Genomic DNA, 18,787 nt, shown 5'->3' on the forward strand with positions numbered 1-18,787 from the left:
AAATATAGGGGGAGTCCCTGGGGTCACCCGACCCCTCCTGTTTGAGAACTTGGAAACCAATGAGATCCCCACCCCTAAACCATATATATTCATGTATGGGACAATATAACAAATAAAATGAAATGTAGGGGAAGTCCCTAGGGTCACCCTACCCCCAGTGGCGGATCCAGAAATTTTCATAAGTGGGGCCCACTGACTGACTGACCTAAGAGGGGCCCGCTCCAGTCACGCTTCAGTGATTCCCTATATAAGCAACCAATTTTTTTCCCAAAAGGGGGGGGCTGCCCCCCTAAATCCTCTGCCTACCCCTACCTGTTTGAGAACTTGAAAACCGTTGAGATCCCCACCCTTAAATTATATATATATTTATATGTATTGGACAGTCAGACCGCACCTTTGATCCCTGTTGTAGTGAACATTTGTCTGATTCGTGTCTCATAACTTTTGTACTATAGAACACAAACTCAGTTTTCTTTCCAGGGAAACCAGTCCATTCATACTATTACATGTTCATACTAAGTCAAATTGAACTTCTAGCAGTCAAATAAAACCAAGGTTAACTACCAAGTAGAACAACTGCAATCATTGGGAACTTGTACCACTGCAGACTCACCATAAAAAAATATACATTGAGATATGCATTGCTTTTGAAACCTTGATGACATATAAATTATTTGCCTTTATAAATAAATCATTAGATAAACATGAATGTACTATATATGAATGTTTAATGTTGAGGCAACATTGCCACAGTTTTCATAATTACGGTTGCCTTGGTTTTTGGTTAACTGCCTTCAGCGCTTACAGCGCTTTGATTTTTACTGGTAGTGATAAGCGCTGATTTTTTTCAATGTATTGATATCTATATAATCTTTGAAGTATACATATTCAATTTCCTCTATTTTTGTCGAGCCTGCAACTTTTGTTGCAGAAAGCTCGACATAGGGATAGTGATCCGGCGGCGGCGGCGGCTACGGCGGCGGCGTTAGCTCACTTCTTAAAAGCTTTATATTTTAGAAGGTGGAAGACCTGGATGCTTCATACTTTGTATATAGATGCTTCATGTTACGAAGTTTCCGTCAGTCACATGTCCAATGTCCTTGACCTCATTTTCATGGTTCAGTGACCTTGAAAAAAAAGTTCAAATTTTTTGTAATGTTGAATTCTCTCTTATTATAAGTAATAGGATAACTATATTTGATGTGTGCGTACCTTGCAAGGTCCTCATGCCCGTCAGACAGTTTTCACTTGACCTCAACCTCATTTCATGGATCAGTGAACAAGGTTAAGTTTTGGTGGTCAAGTCCATATCTCAGATACTATAAGCAATAGGGCTAGTATATTCGGTGTATGGAAGGACTGTAAGGTGTACATGTCCAACTGGCAGGTGTCATCTGACCTTGACCTCATTTTCATGGTTCAGTGGTTATAGTTAAATTTTTGTGTTTTGGTCTGTTTTTCTCATACCATATGCAATAGGTATACTATATTTGTTGTATGGAATGATTGTTAAGTGTACATGTCTAGCGGGCAGATGTCATGTGACCTTGACCTCATTTTCATGGTTCAGTGGTCAAAGTTAAGTTTTTGAGTTTTGGTCTTTTTATCTAATGTTATATGCCATAGGTCAACTTTATTTGGTGTATGGAAATATTTTATGATCTTTATGTCAGTCGAGCAGGTTTTATTTAACCGTGACCTCATTTTCACGGTTCATTGCACAGTGTTAAGTTTTTGTGTTTTGGTCTATTTTTCTTAAACTATAAGTAATGTGTCAACTATATATGTTGTATAGAAGCATTGTTAGCTGTACCTGTCTGCCTGGCATGGTTCATCTGACCTGGACCTCTTTTTCAAGGTTCATTGGTCTTTGTTTAGTTATCTTGGTTAATGTAAAGTTTATGTGACAGTTGTAATAAAGCTTAGCTTTATACTTAAGACTATCAACATAATATCAATGATTAGTATAGAAGGCGAGACATTTCAGCGTGTGCACTCTTGTGTTTAGTTTGTCAGATAGCTGGTAACATCTTTTCTAGTGGTACACATAATAGTAATTTCACCATTTGAAGGAATGTCAAGGGATGACAGTCATGTCTTTCTTTCAAAATCGTGTACTGGTTCTTTGATTTTGAAAGATTAATTAAGAAAAAAAACCTGAACTGTTTAATGATAAGACCGAGATTGTTTTGCGTTATTACTCACAGTACCCGCAAGTACTCTTTGATTGATGTTTTTTATTTCCTTTTTTTCTTGTGCTTTGTGCCGTTTTGACCGTTTAATCCCTTTTCTGAGATGTTTATAGTTTGTTCTCATGATGTTCTGTTTACCAATGTCCCCACTTAGTGGATGGTTGCCGCCGCTCGTCTTTTTTTTCTCTGGTAGAGAATTGTCTCATTGGCTATAGTCGATTTGCACGTTGATAGTATACATGCATATTTGGTAGATTGGTACATATAAGTGATGTATATATATATATAAAAATCAAGAATTTGTGATTATAGGAGGGAGGACTATGGGGGATCATAACAGGATCCTGTCCTCAAGCACCTTTGATTGAAAACCAATTTCTCATCGCTCCCGTTTTCTGATACGTCGCGTGGAGCACGCGACAACATATCAGAAAATGGGCTCCCATCAGAAAACGGGAGCGATGAGAGATCGGTTTTTAATTAGATTGTCTATAATCATTCAAATTTTAATCGTGCTCTTTGATGTTTAATTCACTGACTAGTATTTGTACTTTAAATCGCACTAGTTTTGACTATGTAATTTCAGAAACAGTGCATTAGTTGTTGTTGCAGTAGTTTTAATTCGTCTGAATGATAAGTGTAAACAACTTCCTTTTCCAACCTATAGGTTAGGTCATGTTTGTACAAAAACGCATATGAAAAGATAAAAGAGATCTTTTATTAAGCGCATACCAGGTAAAAATTGACGTAAATATGTGCATTATCATTTAAATGTTTTTGAAGAGTCCAGTTGTCGAGCAAATCTGTCTAAACTGGCTCAACCGAAGTGAAGGGATTGCACAGCTAGGTTATTAAGAAGTATTTTGTTACTAGTAAGGAACTTCAATCATATCTTCTATATAACATAGACATTTAATGTATGTAGCCGTATTTTGACCTCTTGTTTGTATCTTGTTCATTTGTAACTGTTTTGGTGCTAACTGAATCACTCTTTCTCAAACAATACATGTAAGAGATTGTCCCAATAATATATACTCCATTTGTTTGTTTTTATGTTATGCTAGTAACTACATTGTCATCTTATATTTGAAAAATGTTTTATCTTTTTTTCGTTTCCTTACAAAACACCATAATATCATGAAAATCATTTGGATGTTCTGCATTTATCATGATTATCCGGAAATTAGATCCAGTTCCTGAAAAAACCCTCTCGAACTATATAAAGCAATAGTTTTACATTTACCATTTAACTTTAATTGACATTTGTCCTCGAGGTTAAATTCAATACCTACATTTCCACAACATATATATACATGTATATATACTGAGTGCCAATGAAAACGCAACATTTGTTTTTTTCAAAAATAAAATTTATATTAGAAATGATAATCTTTCAACATAATCTGTTCTTGAAAATTAACAATTTTAACAATAGATCGATATCAAACAAAAATGTTTCATTGTCGTCTTTCGGGCGCAATAGGTAAACAAAACATTCAATGTTTTCGCGACGTCAAACTATGACTTATCGGGAAACGATTCAGTTTTCGACTGATTTTTATAATTTAAACTTATTACCCTGAAAACGAGTTCATGGACCCCTCTTTTTTTAAAATGCCATTTGGTTTGATTACGAGAGAAGATTATGTGTGCCAATTTTCATGAAAACGTAAATAGTGCATTTTTTTAAATTTGATAAATATACAGCCAAAAATTATGTTTTTTTCTATATTCATGAACATTTGATAAATCTGAATTATTTCTGAATAAAGAATATATAAATTTTTGGGATACTTATAAAATACAGTTACAAATTATTTAACAAAAAACAATTTGTGTTTATCTTTTAAAACCAAAAAAGTTATGTCTTTCTTTCGAAAAGAAAAATACGGCCACAAATCCGAATTTTGAGCAAATATACAAAATTTCGACCTCATTTTACTCAAAAAGTTGAACATGAAGGTATATTTTTTATTACATGTTTTATTTAATCAGGTAAAAAATAGTCTATATGGAAACTTTTATCAAAATGTAAATACATTGTCTCGCAAAGCAAACTCAAGCTGACTCATGATATTGGTGGTGGTTTTCATCGTCTAAACCATGTCAAATCTGATGCAAAATTTGTTCGATCGGACCAAAATCCGACGAAAAGCATGACTTTTGGCTAAGGCGGGTGCCAAATCTCTATGTATCCACCACTGACGGTTTTTGGTACATAATAAATGATTTTTGGTCTACAAAAGTCGATGTTTACGCCAGACGGCCGTTAAGATGTCACTAAGGAAATGTATCGGTCTTGCTGAGCGTTTCTTGCTGTTTGTACCCCGGGAAGTGGCTCATCATTAAATGATCCATTTTGGTTGAATTTGAGGATGATTTGGGTTATTGTAGAGGCTACAACTTCAGTCTTCTCGTAATTGTATGCTGTGAAAGGCTTCATTGGATCATGCCCAAAAATGCATTGCGCTGGTTGTCAGAAAGTCCTGGCATTTACTCAGATGTTTATTGCAGTTTCTTAAAAACAAGGGCGGGAAAATTCATGGCATTAGCCAAGCTTTAAATGACAAAATCGTGAAAAGGGTGCGTATGTTGAAAATCGGTGAACTCGGTTTATGTCCGTTCAAAATAACTTTCTTATCCAAAATCTTTCCCGATCGACTCTGTCGACTTTCGACCAACCCTCGTTGTGGTCTATGATTGTGATGGTAAGGTTTTTGAGATCAGCTTGTGCGTGCCCAGGTGATCTCAAATGACGACTTACGGGTAGGTCGGGCTTGCAGGTGTAGTCACTTCGATGACAGTTTTCCCAGAGGGCATCAATGAAAAAACATAGAATGAGTCACTCATTTTCCTGTCATCACTTGTTTCCAGTAACTCCGGCTTCCGTACTGGCTTTACAGTTCGAAGATTTTTTTAAATACCAGTTTAAATTACAGGCCTCCATTCATTTGGGATGGATGTACAAGTACGTAGCCACGTTCAATCATTTTACCTTATTAGATAAAACTTATTTTTCTAATCATTATTAAACTGCTATTCGTTTGGGAGGCTTACATATGTAGTTTCTGTTGCAATAGCCCTACCGTTGTCAAATTTGAAATATTATACCAACTTGGACCGGTAAGGGCATTTTTGATATTTTTGTTTGAGGACTGCCCTCCATGCAGTTATAACATCTAAACTGTCACAACCTTTAGAAATTTATAGTTGTGCTAGTTCACTTCGCTAGAACTATTCTAATTTTTATCTTTGTAATCTTTGCGCCGTGTTTGGAAATTTTAAAATTGTACCAGCGTCTGTGGTGTTCGCTTAAATTGTATAAATTTCAAGATGTTGATAGTTTCTCAGTTTGAATATATTGACATGATTCATTTGACATCGTGCTATTATTGAAGAAGGATATCTGTTATCTGAAATATCTAATATTTGTTCATTTTATAGTTATTTAATGGTGATGTTGTACCTTTTTTGACTTGTTATATAAAAAAAGAATTGCTTTCGCAAAGTTTTTGTTCTTCCCTCGCCGGGATTCGAACCCATGCTGCTGAGATATTGTGACACCAAATCGCCTGCACTGCAGCCGTCCCGCTAGACCACACGACCACCTGGGCTTCACAAAAATAAAGCTTTCAGTGGCCGTGTGTTACCTTCCCTCGTCAGTTTTAATCTAGCGGCGTACTACAGTACATGATATATAAGGCATGGAGATGTTATTGTTACAGATCAGCTCAATTATCTATAGTAAAGGATCCTACAAATTAATGCAAGATACAGTCACAGAAAATAATTATATTAATAAGTACGTCTGAGTCAGTGACAACTCTACAACAGATTTATTCATCGGAGGTGATACATGGCTGTGTACATTATGTATATACAACTCGTCTAAACATCAACCCAACAATGTTAGATCTGTAAATATATATACATATATATATATACGAGTCTAAATTGAAAACTACGTTCAAACCAATGATTGCGTTGGATAAAAACCGCAATTTTTATACGTGTGCATGTAAAACAAATTTCGTTGTTGAAGGGTCTAAATACAGCACAAACAACATTTTCCAAAAGACGAAAAAAAAGTGAAGAAGTATATTTAAACAAAACGCATTTGACTAACAGGTCGAACAACTGACAGGCATCAGGACCAGATTTGATTAGTCACAGAATGCTGAAAATGTGCCCTAAGAAAATGGAGTTCCTTTACAAATAATATTGAATAAATCTCTTCAACAATGTAAGTATCCTTCTAGCTGGAAGATTGCAAATGTTATTGCTATTTTTAAAAAAGGTGATTCGTCATTACCTTCAAATTATAGACCAATTTCGTTAATAAGCTGTGCAGGTAAAATCATGGAACGAATTGTTTTTAAACATGTATATAATCATTTACACATTACTAAACTAATTTATGAATATCAGTCTGGATTTTTGCCAAAAAATTCAACTGTACATCAGCTACTAGAAATGTATAATTGTATTCTTAACTCACTAGAAAAGAAGGAAATAAATTGTTTTGTCTTTTGTGATTTCTCGAGAGCTTTTGACAAGGTTTGGCATAGAGGACTCTTGCATAAAATGAAAGCTTACGGAATACATTCTTGTGTACAATTTGGAAATTAGTATGGCGTTCATTATCACTGAACTAGTATATATTTGTTTAGGGGCCAGTTGAAGGACGCCTCCGGGTGCGGGAATTTCTCGCTACATTGAAGACCTGTTGGTGACCTTCTGCTGTTGTTTTTTTCTATGGTCGAGTTGTTGTCTCTTTTGCGCATTCCCCATTTCCATTTTCAATTTTATGGTAATTTACTTAACTGGTTTGAGAGTTATCTTTGTGATAGGCAACAAAAAGTTATTATTAATACATCATCATCCTCATTTTGCAGTCTTTCAGCTGGAGTACCTCAAGGCTCAGTACTTGGTCCCTTATTATTCATTATATATAAGATAAGATAAGATAAGATATTTTATTTCCAATTATGGGCCCCAAAGGGCATAAACATTACAACATCAATAATTTTTTTCATAATACAATACAAACAATGAGATAATAAAAGATCAATTAAATATATAATAATTAGCCAAAAAGAAAGTAGAAATTAAACATGTCCATGACTCATCCTGTGTCAGCAGCAAATAGGAAAGCATTATGGTTTCCTAAAGGCAGCTGACACCAGGGGGCGATACCTTATGGGCCATAGGCATGTAAAATGTGTGTAAATGTCTCTTTCCTACCTGTATCAAAAGCAAACAAGGAAGCATCATAGGTAACTTGAATGCAGTTGATACCAGGGGACGATGCCTCAAGGATATAAGAGAACATTTGAATAAATAATATATCTTAACAATTTTTTTTTTTTTAATCGGCTAGTACGTTTGTGATATTCAGATGAATATAATTTTCTATGTCCAATCAAATGTATATACACACATAGATTTCCTTTAACCAATCTTCACTAAGGAAGATGTTTGTATATAAAATTACATATTATTTTAAGTAACTCAACATTTTCTACACTAAATAACCAGATAATTTTGCTTTGACTGTTCATATGATTAAAATAAGAATTATATTGTGCAATACTAGCTAACATACAATTTCTATCATCCTCAAATTTGTTACAATCAAATAGAAAATGAGCCTCATCTTCAACAGTATTGGAAGAACATTTATTACATATTCTGTTAATTCGGGGAATACCCTGATATCTACCTAATTCTATTTGTAATCTATGAGAAGATACACGTAATTTAGTAAAACTTCTTCTAAGTTCAAAATTCTTGATCAATGTTAGATATTTTTCAAAACCAAAATTTGTTTTATATAAAAGGTAGGTTTTCAGTTTACTGTCTGAAAATTTATCTATTTGTTTTTTCCAACAGCTAATAAACAATATTGATAGCTTGGTTTGTATATATTTCTTAAATTTGTATAAGGATTCACAAAATGGAGCATTAACGGCATTTGTATAGTCAATACCAAGTATTTTAAAAACAACATTTATTGAACCATACCATGATGTTATATTCATGTGATGTAGTGTCTTTGATTGTGTATATGCCTCTTTTAATAGAGGAAAATTATTACCTAGATTCTCTAATCTATACCAGTACAATAACATTCCTTTTATAATATTAAAATATATTGGAAATCTTCCAAGTTCAGATAACACTGCAGCATTTGTTGTTTTCTTGTGTACCCCAAGTATAAATTTACAAAATTTTATATGAAGTTTCTCACAGGGTAAACCTGAATATAGTTTTTCAAAAGATATATCTTCCTTCTTACATTTAGAGGAAAGAGAATTAAACATCCCCCATATTTCGCTACCATATAATAAAATAGGTTTTACAGTGTGGTCAAAAACATGAATACTTGTTTTTACATCAGGATTAAGTGATAAAAGATCTTTCCTTAATTTGAAATGAGCTTTCAGGGATTTTTTGTATAGTTCATTTTGAGCATAACTGAATGAACCAGATGAGCTTAAATATAAACCTAGGTATTTGTATTTTGAAACACATTCCAGATTTATATTCTGAAATGTGAATATCTGTTTTACATGTCTGCCTGCCTTGTTGAAAATCAGCACCTTTGTCTTATTAGTATTCACATTGAGACACCAATCTTTGCAAAATTTATCAAGCATTCCCAGCTTTTCTCGTAGTCCTTCAGCTGATGTAGATAATAAAACAATATCATCAGCATACATTAAACAATGTAGATCTTTGTCATTGACATTAACTGGGTCTCTAGTATCTGACAAATATCTGGGCAAATCATTTATGAATATCTTGAATAAATTCGGACTGAGGTTGTCACCTTGTTTGACTCCAATATCTAATGGGAAAAAATCACTTACTTGATTTTGAATTTTGACACATGATTTGCTAATTTCATACATACTTTTAATAATGTTATAAAAATAAGACCCAGCCCCAATATCTAGTAGTTTAATCTTGATCCCTGTATGTATAACAGTATCAAAAGCCTTCTGAAAATCAACAAAACAGGCAAACAGTCTACCTTCTTTTGAATTACAGTATTTGTTAATAAGACAGTTTAAAATAAACATATGATCTGCAGTTCTGGCTTTCCTTGTGAATCCAATTTGACTATCATGTATAATATTATGTTCCTGAAGAAATTTGTCCAGTCTTAGACTTAATATTCTATTAAAAAGCTTTCCAATTGCACTTGTTATTGTTATTCCTCTATAATTGTTAGGGTCACTTGTATCGTTGCTTTTAAAAATTGGTGTAATATAACCTTCAGCCCAAGATGTTGGGTATATACCTGAAGACAGACAAGTATTAAACATCTGTTGAAAACTTTTTAAAAGGAAAGTCTGTCCATTCTTTATCATATTATTACTAATGTTATCCAAGCCTGATGATTTATTGCATTTTAAGTGTGAAATGGCTTTGGATATTTCAGACTCAGTGATAACGGAGTCCAACTCGTTGAAACATTTTGAGTTTTCTAACTGTTTCAGTTTTTCACATAGCTCTGTATATCTACTTTGAAATTCACCTTTCAGTTGTGACAACTTTTGGAAATGTGATATCAAAGTTGATGGTTGTACTCCACATTTTTTTTTAGTTTCATTTTTTTCCTGTAGTTCATTAATTAAGTTCCAATACAGTTTTGGATTCTCTTCGTGCAAGGAGTCCAGCTGACTAATCAATGATTGTTTGTATTGTTTGTATTTATATTTCCTTAGTTTGGAGTATTCACGATTCAGTTTATAAAAGTGATTTTTGATAATTGGATCATATGGAAATCTTGAATAAATTTTTCCATAATTAAGCAAGTTAGTTCGAGCTTGTTGTAAACTTGCGTCAAACCACTTTTTGTTTTTTTGTTTGTTTGTGTGTTTTTTTAAAGGTCGTTTAAGTGATAGATTTGCTAATGATAAAAAGATGTTTGAAAGTTTTGATGATGCTTCATCTACTGATGTCTGAGTAAATTGAATTGTGCTGTTGTTGAATTCTAGTATGTAGTTTTGTAGTGTATCTGAAGAAAGTGTTTCTTGAAATTTTATTGCTGAACAGTCAGTCCAGATATAATTAGGTGTCATATTTTTCAACTGGATTGGAATATCATTTTCTCCAGGAACACAATATTTTGCAGATAATTCCCACTCAAGTTTACAATGACAATCAGATAATGTGGGAATAAATCTGGATATATAAATGACATTGCAGAGAAACTCACATCTCTAACTAGACTATATGCGGATGACACTTCGTTTAATTAATTGGGGAACGACAAAGAACAAATAAAAACTGTTATTGGTCGTAACCTCGAAGAGCTAAACGAATGGTCACGGAGGTGGCTAATGTCTTTTAATCCAGACAAAACAGAAATAATGATTTTTTTCAAATAAAGATGCACCCGTTCTAAAATTCTGCTTAAATGATAAAGAAATCCCTATAACAAAATGTCACAAACACCTTGGGGTAACGTTTTGCTCTGATGCTCGATGGAACAGTCATATAGACAATCTGATTATCAGTGTTACGAAACATTTAAATATCCTGAGAAAACTCAAGTATCAACTTTGTAGGAAAAACTCTATTTAGTATTTATAAGACCAATTTTTGAATATGCAACTGAAGTCTGGGATAATTGCGGGATAGGATATGTTAATAAACTTGAAAGTTTGCAGCTAGAAGCTGCTAGAATAGTTACTGGTTTGCCTATATTTACAAAATCTAAAATTCTGTATGAGGAAATTGGTTGGGAAACTTTAGCTGATAGGAGGAAAAGACGAAAATTACAAATGTTTTATAACATTCAACATAACCAAGCACCGGATTGTCTATGCAAACTTGTTCCACCTAGTGTACAGAGCACAACTGTATATCCCCTGAGAAATGGCAATGACATCATTGTTCCTTTTTATAGATTATCTCTTACTAAAGAATCTTTTATACCATCAACTATTAACCTATGGAATCATACCGATTTGTCCCTTCGAAAATCAGACTCTATATCAAAGTTTAAAATCCAATTAAAAAGGTTAAATACCACAAATAAAGATGTACCTAAGCACTATCTATATGGACCGAGGAAACTAAATATGATTCTAACACAATTCAGATGCTACTCATCTTTCTTGAACTATGACTTGTTTAGAGTCAATATAATTGCTGATCCATCTTGCTTTTGTGGATGTAACATTGAGACTGTACACCATTTCCTTTTCGACCACTCTTTATATACACACCAGAGAGAATTTCTGATGAACAATCTAGGATGGCTACCTAATGACCTTATACTGAATGTTAAGTTACTTACATCTGGTAATTCGAATGTCTCGTATGAACAAAACGTGAATATATTCAAACACGTATTCGAATTTATCAAAAGGTCTGAGAGATTTCTTGTTATGTAGAAAATGTATTTACGGTACATCCACGTCTTCATTATCATCATCATCATCGTTTTCAATGTTTACATTTATTTCTGTTATAATTTTTTTTCTCAATTGATAGACTCGTGAAATATTGTTTTTGATATTGCATGCTCATACTTATATTGTATTGTAAATTATTGTCATTCGGAGCGGACTTCATAAGTATGGCTTACTTGTGTCCAATCCATTTTACTTTGAGTAAATAAAATATGTTTAAAATTAAAACTGATGTTCTTTAACCCTGCTGACTGCCATTGGCGATTGCCAAATAAAATTGATCACAAGATGTAACAAAATGGATCTTAATATCAATTTTATACTAAACAGAAAACAATTAACTTGTGGCCACGATGTTATGCCACAAACATACGGTGTTAATATTTTTTTGTACACCAGATCCGGATTTCGACAATAAATGTCTCTTCAGTGATGTTAGGGATCGAAACGGTATTTGGAAGGCCATATAAAATGAACCCTCATTTTTAGATAGACTCTTGAATTTTAAGAGTCAATATAGGATGAACGGATCATATAAATCGGAGGGAAAATATGATACAAGCCCAAACGAAAAAATATAAACGAGTCTAAATTGAAAACTACGTTCAAACCTATGATTGCGTTGGATAAAAACCGCAATTTTTATACGTGTGCATGTAAAACAAATTTCGTCGTAGAAGTGTCTAAAAACAGCACAAACAACATTTTCCAAAAGACCAAAAAAGTTAAGAGGTATATTTAAACAAAACGCATTTGACTAACAAGTCGAACAACTGACGTTCTTTAACCCTTCTGACTGCCATTGGCGATTGCCATACAAAATTGATCACTAGATGTAACAAAACGGATCTTAATATGAATTTAATACTATAAACGCCGTTGTTATCTTGGAGGGGGAAATAGGGTGACGCAGTGATTTTGATACTTTTCTGTCCTGGCAGATTTCTCAGTGATAAGATAGATTATTTATCAATCTGCTATTGATTTTTATTTGAGAAGACGGACATACTTATATACAGCTGCCTATGTCTAGGGAAATAAATCGTGTAGATAATGTATAAGTTAATATATATCACCGACATCCCATATGACAGTAAATCAGAACAACATAAAGTACCTGTCGCAGAGGTTTGAAATCAAATGGAAATAAGACAACGAGAACATTAACTTGTCTAAGGATCTAAAGAGAAGATTCCATACAAATGCTCCAAATGATAATTTTGTATGTCTTCCACCTACACTGGAATCATGACTCAACGCCCCAGTTGTGATCGTAAAATAGCTTAAACTTGTTTGACGCGAGGACACGTTGAAAAAAAAATAGAGAAACACTGAAAACGAAAGAAGAAAAAAAACCCAGATAACTTAAATGATCTAAAGAATAAAAGATGAACAATTGCTTCATGTTAGGTTCTTATGACTTTATGTGTATATATATATTGATATTGTAATGGATGGTGACACTTTAATAAAATAAATCTTTATCATAAACGTAGCTCCTGGCTCACTGCTGAGTATTAGCAAAGTGGTGATAAAATTGAACATATATGCTATTAAGTCAAGTCTTATCATTAAAAAAAGCAATTGCTTATTTATTTGACTCTTTGGTTAATCAAAGTCAAAATCAAAGATTTTATTGATATAAAATCCAAAATCTGGATTAATCATGTGGTCTAGGAATGAAATGGAATTAGTTATTTCTAGAAATACTTTAATTACACAGTTTTATTTTTGCAAGATTTTAAACTCAAAAGATATAATAATCCTTTGGTTTTCCCTCTCTTTTGATTAAATTTAAAAAAGCAAAGTAGATGTTCATTAGATGACAAAAGTCATTATTTGGAATTATTTGAATTTAGTTTTAAAATATTTGAGCATTTCAGAAAAAAATGTCAAGTTATATATCTAGCCTATAACAATTAGATATAAAATATCAGATGTCCTATCTTCTTCGCCGATGCTGTTATTTATATTTACTTCCAACCAAAAACATCCTATTCAATAACCAAATTATATAAAATTACATTTAGAATAACATGTCGGTGTTTAATTGACATGAACACAACATTCATTTATCAATAGATCAATTGAAAAGATTGAAGCATTTTACTAATTTTTCCTTTCCAACGGCCACATAATTGCTCTAGTCATTATCTTTTTTTGTTTCTAAAAAAGTCTATCAAAAAACTTATGTAATCAACCATATTGCAGAGCAAAAGCCCTGACATTGAATGCAGCTTGTGATGTTTTTATAGATTTGTTAATAATTATAAAATGAGCAAAACAAATATTAATCATAACAGTTCTTGCTTTAATCATAGATGTTACTCTTCTAAGAAGAAAATAGTTAGACGAGCCGTTTCATTGAAAAAAAATAGGAGAGACTAAAAGTTCTCGAGATGGTTGATATACGCCTGTAATTCAGTGGTTGCCGTTTGTTTATGTGTTACATATTTGTTTTTCGTTCATTTTTTGTACATAATTAGGCCGTTAGTTTTCTCGTTTGAATTGTTTTGCATTGTTATTTCGGGGTCCTTTATAGCAGACTCTGCGATTTGGGTTTTGCGCATTACTGAAGGCTGTACGATGACCTATAGTTGTTAATTTTTGTGTCATTTGGGCTCTTGTGGAGAGTTGTCTCATTGGCAATCATACCACATCTTTTTTATATCCAACATGTCAGGCATTGCACACGGTCATGTTTTTCTCTGACATTTAAAGAAGTCTTTATATTATTCATTTGATGTTAGCAGTATACAGATTGATATTTTAGTCTTAGATACACGATTTTTTTATAAGTTGGTATTGGCTTTGAACTAGCTACCATTTACTGCCAGGCCAGTTCTTTGTGTCGTTTTTGTTGTTGTGAGGGATGGAAAAATACCCTGACACGTTCGGTCTGTGTTTTTTTAAGATGTTTTTCTGCTTTGTATCAATCTTTCCCAAGTCAGGAGCCTATAGTGCAGCGGTTGTTGTAGGACCATGTCAGTCGTATTTGTTTTTTTTCGTAAATTATCATATATTATTATTATTTATGACGTTACTTTTTCAATTGAATTGTTTCATATTTCCACTTGGTGAGATTGACATGGTATTTCTGGGAGCTACAAATACAAATCACGCTACCAAATGTCATTTCATTTTGATAGTCAGAAGTCAGTAACCTTTTCATGTGTTGTCCTTATATGATTCCTCTTAATGTTTTTGTCCTGTAGAGACCTTGATGCTGATATTATTACTTTCTTCGATTTATGTTTCTTTAATGTGTATTGAACAAATTTTATTAGTGGTAGTAAGAGTGCGATCCCGCACTCTAACTTGACCTTATATAAAAAGTACAGTAAAAAAAATGTCCATATCCTAGCATATCTCATGATAGCACAAACAGCAGTTTTGTTAATCATTATTCAACAAATTTGTTCATCTAATTTTAGGATTTGGTTTGATAAGAGCAAAAACAACAATATGTATATGTCTGGTCAAATCGATTATTTCAACTTACACCTAAATATTTCAATTGAAATAAATTATATAAGAAATATCACTTTTTAAGCGTGACATATTACTTAAAAACCAGCGTCTTACAACAAGACAAATAAAAAACAAAACAAATAAACAAATGTGATATACCTTCAACAGTACCCCAGCCATATACGATTTGTCATTCTGCACACCTTCGCAATAGAAATAAATACACACAAAAAACACCCAACAAAAAATTGCATTATCATTTAAATGTTTGTTCAAGGTTTATTTGTCTGGTAAATGCGTCACTTTCAGTTGTGTTTTATCTGACGGACTTGAACACCCAGACCAAACGTAAGTCTAGTTAACATAGGGGACTTCATTTATATCTAACAAACAGTATTGTGTATTATTTACTTCAGGTGGTATTTTTTCTTCTTTTGCTTTTTCATATTCACATTTAAAATATGAATTTAGTATTTTGATTTTTGATTGCTACTATCGCTTAAATACACTGATGCTGCCATTTATTTCGAAGAATGCACTTGAGATCATTTTGGAACCCTAGCCTGCATGCTAGATTGTTTTATGTAATAACAACGAATTCTGAACTTTATAGAAATAGTTAGATATCTCTATATCAAGATTGCAGCATAATTGATAGTTAGATATCTCTATATCAAAATTGCAGCATAATTGGATCGCAAAATTTAAAAACATAGAGACCAAGGAGCTTTAATCCATCAGGCGACTTCAATAAACTTGTATTATAATAACGCAATGTTTTAAATGGTATACATTAACTCTTTTTTATGATAATGGACACGATACTATGCTTTCCTGAGATTTTGTAAGACTTTAGTCGCTCAGCTTTAGGCTTACACTTCTCTTGAACTTGACTTGATGTTTTCTTAATACTGTACGCTAGGATACTAATACATATATACTAGTTTTTCACATCTTATTTACTAGAGCACAGTAGTGTTTTATGGATATCTACTTTTCATTTAATCTAACACAACTGACCACTATAAAAGGGTGTCAGAATTTGTTTTATTAGTTGTGTCCATTTATTTTCAATTGTCGAGGTGTTTTCGGTTTACTTGTAGATGAGGGAGTGTGTTTATAGTTCTTCAGATTTAAAGTTTGATTGCATGTTATGTTTGTTGATGTCTCATAGGCGTTAAATTCATTACTTTATTACTTTATATTTTATTAGATTCACAGATTTTTATCTTTTCAACAAAACCGGTTTTCGTTTGATATATGCTATCTAAATGTTATCTAAATGAGACCAGAAAATATAAATCTTAAACCTACCCTTTTCCTTGATGTAAGTGAAAAAACATAAAGCATTGAGCCCAAGCATATCTAATAGTTATGAAGCTTGATACCTTATTTCATATTTCAGTGGATTATTATAAAAAAAAAGTCACTAAATATTCAATCCAGGGCGATTCTGTATGGGATGTAGATGGTGGTATAAAAAATCGTTTAAGATTAGAATATTTATATAGTATGTGTATTTAAAAAGCCATACACTAAAATGTTACGATGATAAAATCGACGAAATGCAATTAATTAATGTTTGGTAAAAGTAACATAGACCCGTAACAACCACGCATGTAAAGTTATTCTTTTTATGTATTTTTGTTTCCCTGCATATCCATTGCCATGTACATATAGACAAAAGTACCAATGCACAAAATTATACAAAGAACACAAGGTCCAAAACCACATAACTAAGTTAATTGTATTTTTCACCTAACTCAAGGCCTTGTGGAAAGGACGACAAAGTCAGATGAATTTTTCACTTTTAAAACTTTTTTAAAAGCTCTGGTGGAAGAGAGGTGTGCAGTAATTCTGGTAGAAAGCAAATACAAAATGAATTTAAAAAAAACAATAATAAATATCTTTTAATCAGTTGGTTTATCGAGATTGCGGTCCGTTGATACTATACCGAGGTGGTTACTCGTAAGATGAAGCCTTTGCTGTGTCAATTTGGTTGTAGCAAGTTTTTTTTGAAAAAAAAAGGTTTTAACAAATCAATATCGTATATTATACTATTGATATTTAAGAATGATGATATGTGTAATGATTACCCGTTAAAGGACTAAAGGACATGGTATGAACAACTGTGTGTTTAGCAAACACATTATCAGCTACGTACCACAGGCATTTAAGAGAATCAATCTTCTTTTTCTGTAAAACAAAATGGAGATGATACATTCTTGAAATCCGTTTTGCCTTTTCATTTTCTGAAACTATAATCACTAAGACAATCATGTGACGGGCGTTAATTTAAGAATATTATGTATACAGTATGTAAAACTAGAGAAAAATGTAACATGATGGAGGACCTAAATGACACCGTTATTATGACCATTCACCAGTTAGGTAAAAGTTGATCTCATTGTCACTTTGAGAGTTATATAACAAAGTTGACATTTTATTCCACAAAATAAGTGGTTACATCTTTAAACTGTCAGTCACGTTTGCTGGAAGTATTAATTTCGTCCATAAAAGATCAAGAAAAGTTGTATATTTGAATGAAAAATTATTCATTTAAAAATAAAGTACATTTTTCATTTTAAATGGTTTTACGTAAAAAACAGTGATTTACATTTAAATACAGAAATTATATTTGCAAAACACGTGACATTGCTGGAAAGGCTTCAGTGCTCATGGGAAGCTTTAAGTCACTCTTTTGAACTGGAAAGATATAACAAGGTGGCTTGTCATTTTTAAACAGGTAAAATTTAAAAATCTAAAATTTGATGTATTGACTATTTGACACGGAAACAGCGTGTCTATATCATGTTAAACATATAATATGTGTTCCTATCATACGAGAGGACGATCAGTTTATCAGTTTTGGTTTATGGTAAGTCCAATCTTGCAAGTCTAAGCCTTGGTGCAAGGCGAAAAGCATTTAAAAGTTATGTTGTACTAGTTCATGCCTTAGTGATGTTAAATGGTATTATATTCACTTGTACTTTTGCTCCAAGCAAGGCACATTTGATTATATAGATTATGTCTAGCTATATCTGTTATGACGGCCCTTTATGTAAAAATTATTAAGTATAGAGATAACCCCTAAAATGTTAACTCACTAGTTGTTATTTTTTAACATATAAAATAAGACTATACAAATACTGATTTGTCAAAATAATCAGCTGAGAGGTATAAAAACATTATTATACTGTTTAATTCTTGTTCACCCATATCGATTATGTTACATTAAAATAGTACCCATTAATGGTATTTATATGCATGTAGTTACAGAGGTAATTTGCAAATAATCGTTATTCAAATCACCCTATCAGTTTACATTACGTCGGGTTTTTATAGAATAATAGTTCTAGCTGGTGTTTTTATGTGTTCTAGATTTTTTCTTATCATAGTATATAGCATCCTACACACAATCTACAATGTCCCATTGCTAAAATTAAATCTGTATAATACTTTTTTTTTTAAATATCAAGTGGGGAGATAATATTTGGTAGCCAAATACATAATGAATATGGACACACATTTAATACACATTCATTACAGTACCGTTTGATAGTTTAAAAATTAAAGTTTAAAATTCGATATTTGAAAATTCTTTATCATTTGTACTAAGATCAAAGCAGAATTAAACTTGACTATTTTATTTATCATATCATCGTAAACACAGCAAGGAAAGTAAGCTATCACTTT

At 32.5% G+C, this 18,787-nt stretch overlaps 1 protein-coding gene across 6 annotated transcripts in view; it reads left to right on the forward strand.

Moving 5' to 3' along the window:
• The window catches only part of LOC139517501 (uncharacterized), a 46,713-nt gene that overhangs the window by 4,073 nt on the left and 23,853 nt on the right, over nt 1-18,787 (forward strand). The window contains exon 1 of one of the 6 annotated variants that reach the window (XM_071308651.1): nt 15,345-15,439. The exons of 1 other annotated variant lie outside the window; for it this stretch is intronic. Coding sequence is in view for 1 of the 5 variants with exons in the window: in XM_071308642.1 (XP_071164743.1) it covers nt 17,919-17,969 (51 nt within the window). In the remaining 4 variants the exon portion in view is untranslated. Of the gene's footprint in view, nt 1-15,344; nt 15,440-17,543; nt 17,970-18,787 lie in introns of those variants that run through there. 4 more of the 6 variants (XM_071308646.1, XM_071308650.1, XM_071308642.1 and 1 more) reach the window with 4 other exon arrangements.

Source organism: Mytilus edulis, chromosome 3 (genome assembly GCF_963676685.1).
Source record: "Mytilus edulis chromosome 3, xbMytEdul2.2, whole genome shotgun sequence".
Taxonomy (NCBI): Eukaryota; Metazoa; Mollusca; class Bivalvia; order Mytilida; family Mytilidae; genus Mytilus; species Mytilus edulis.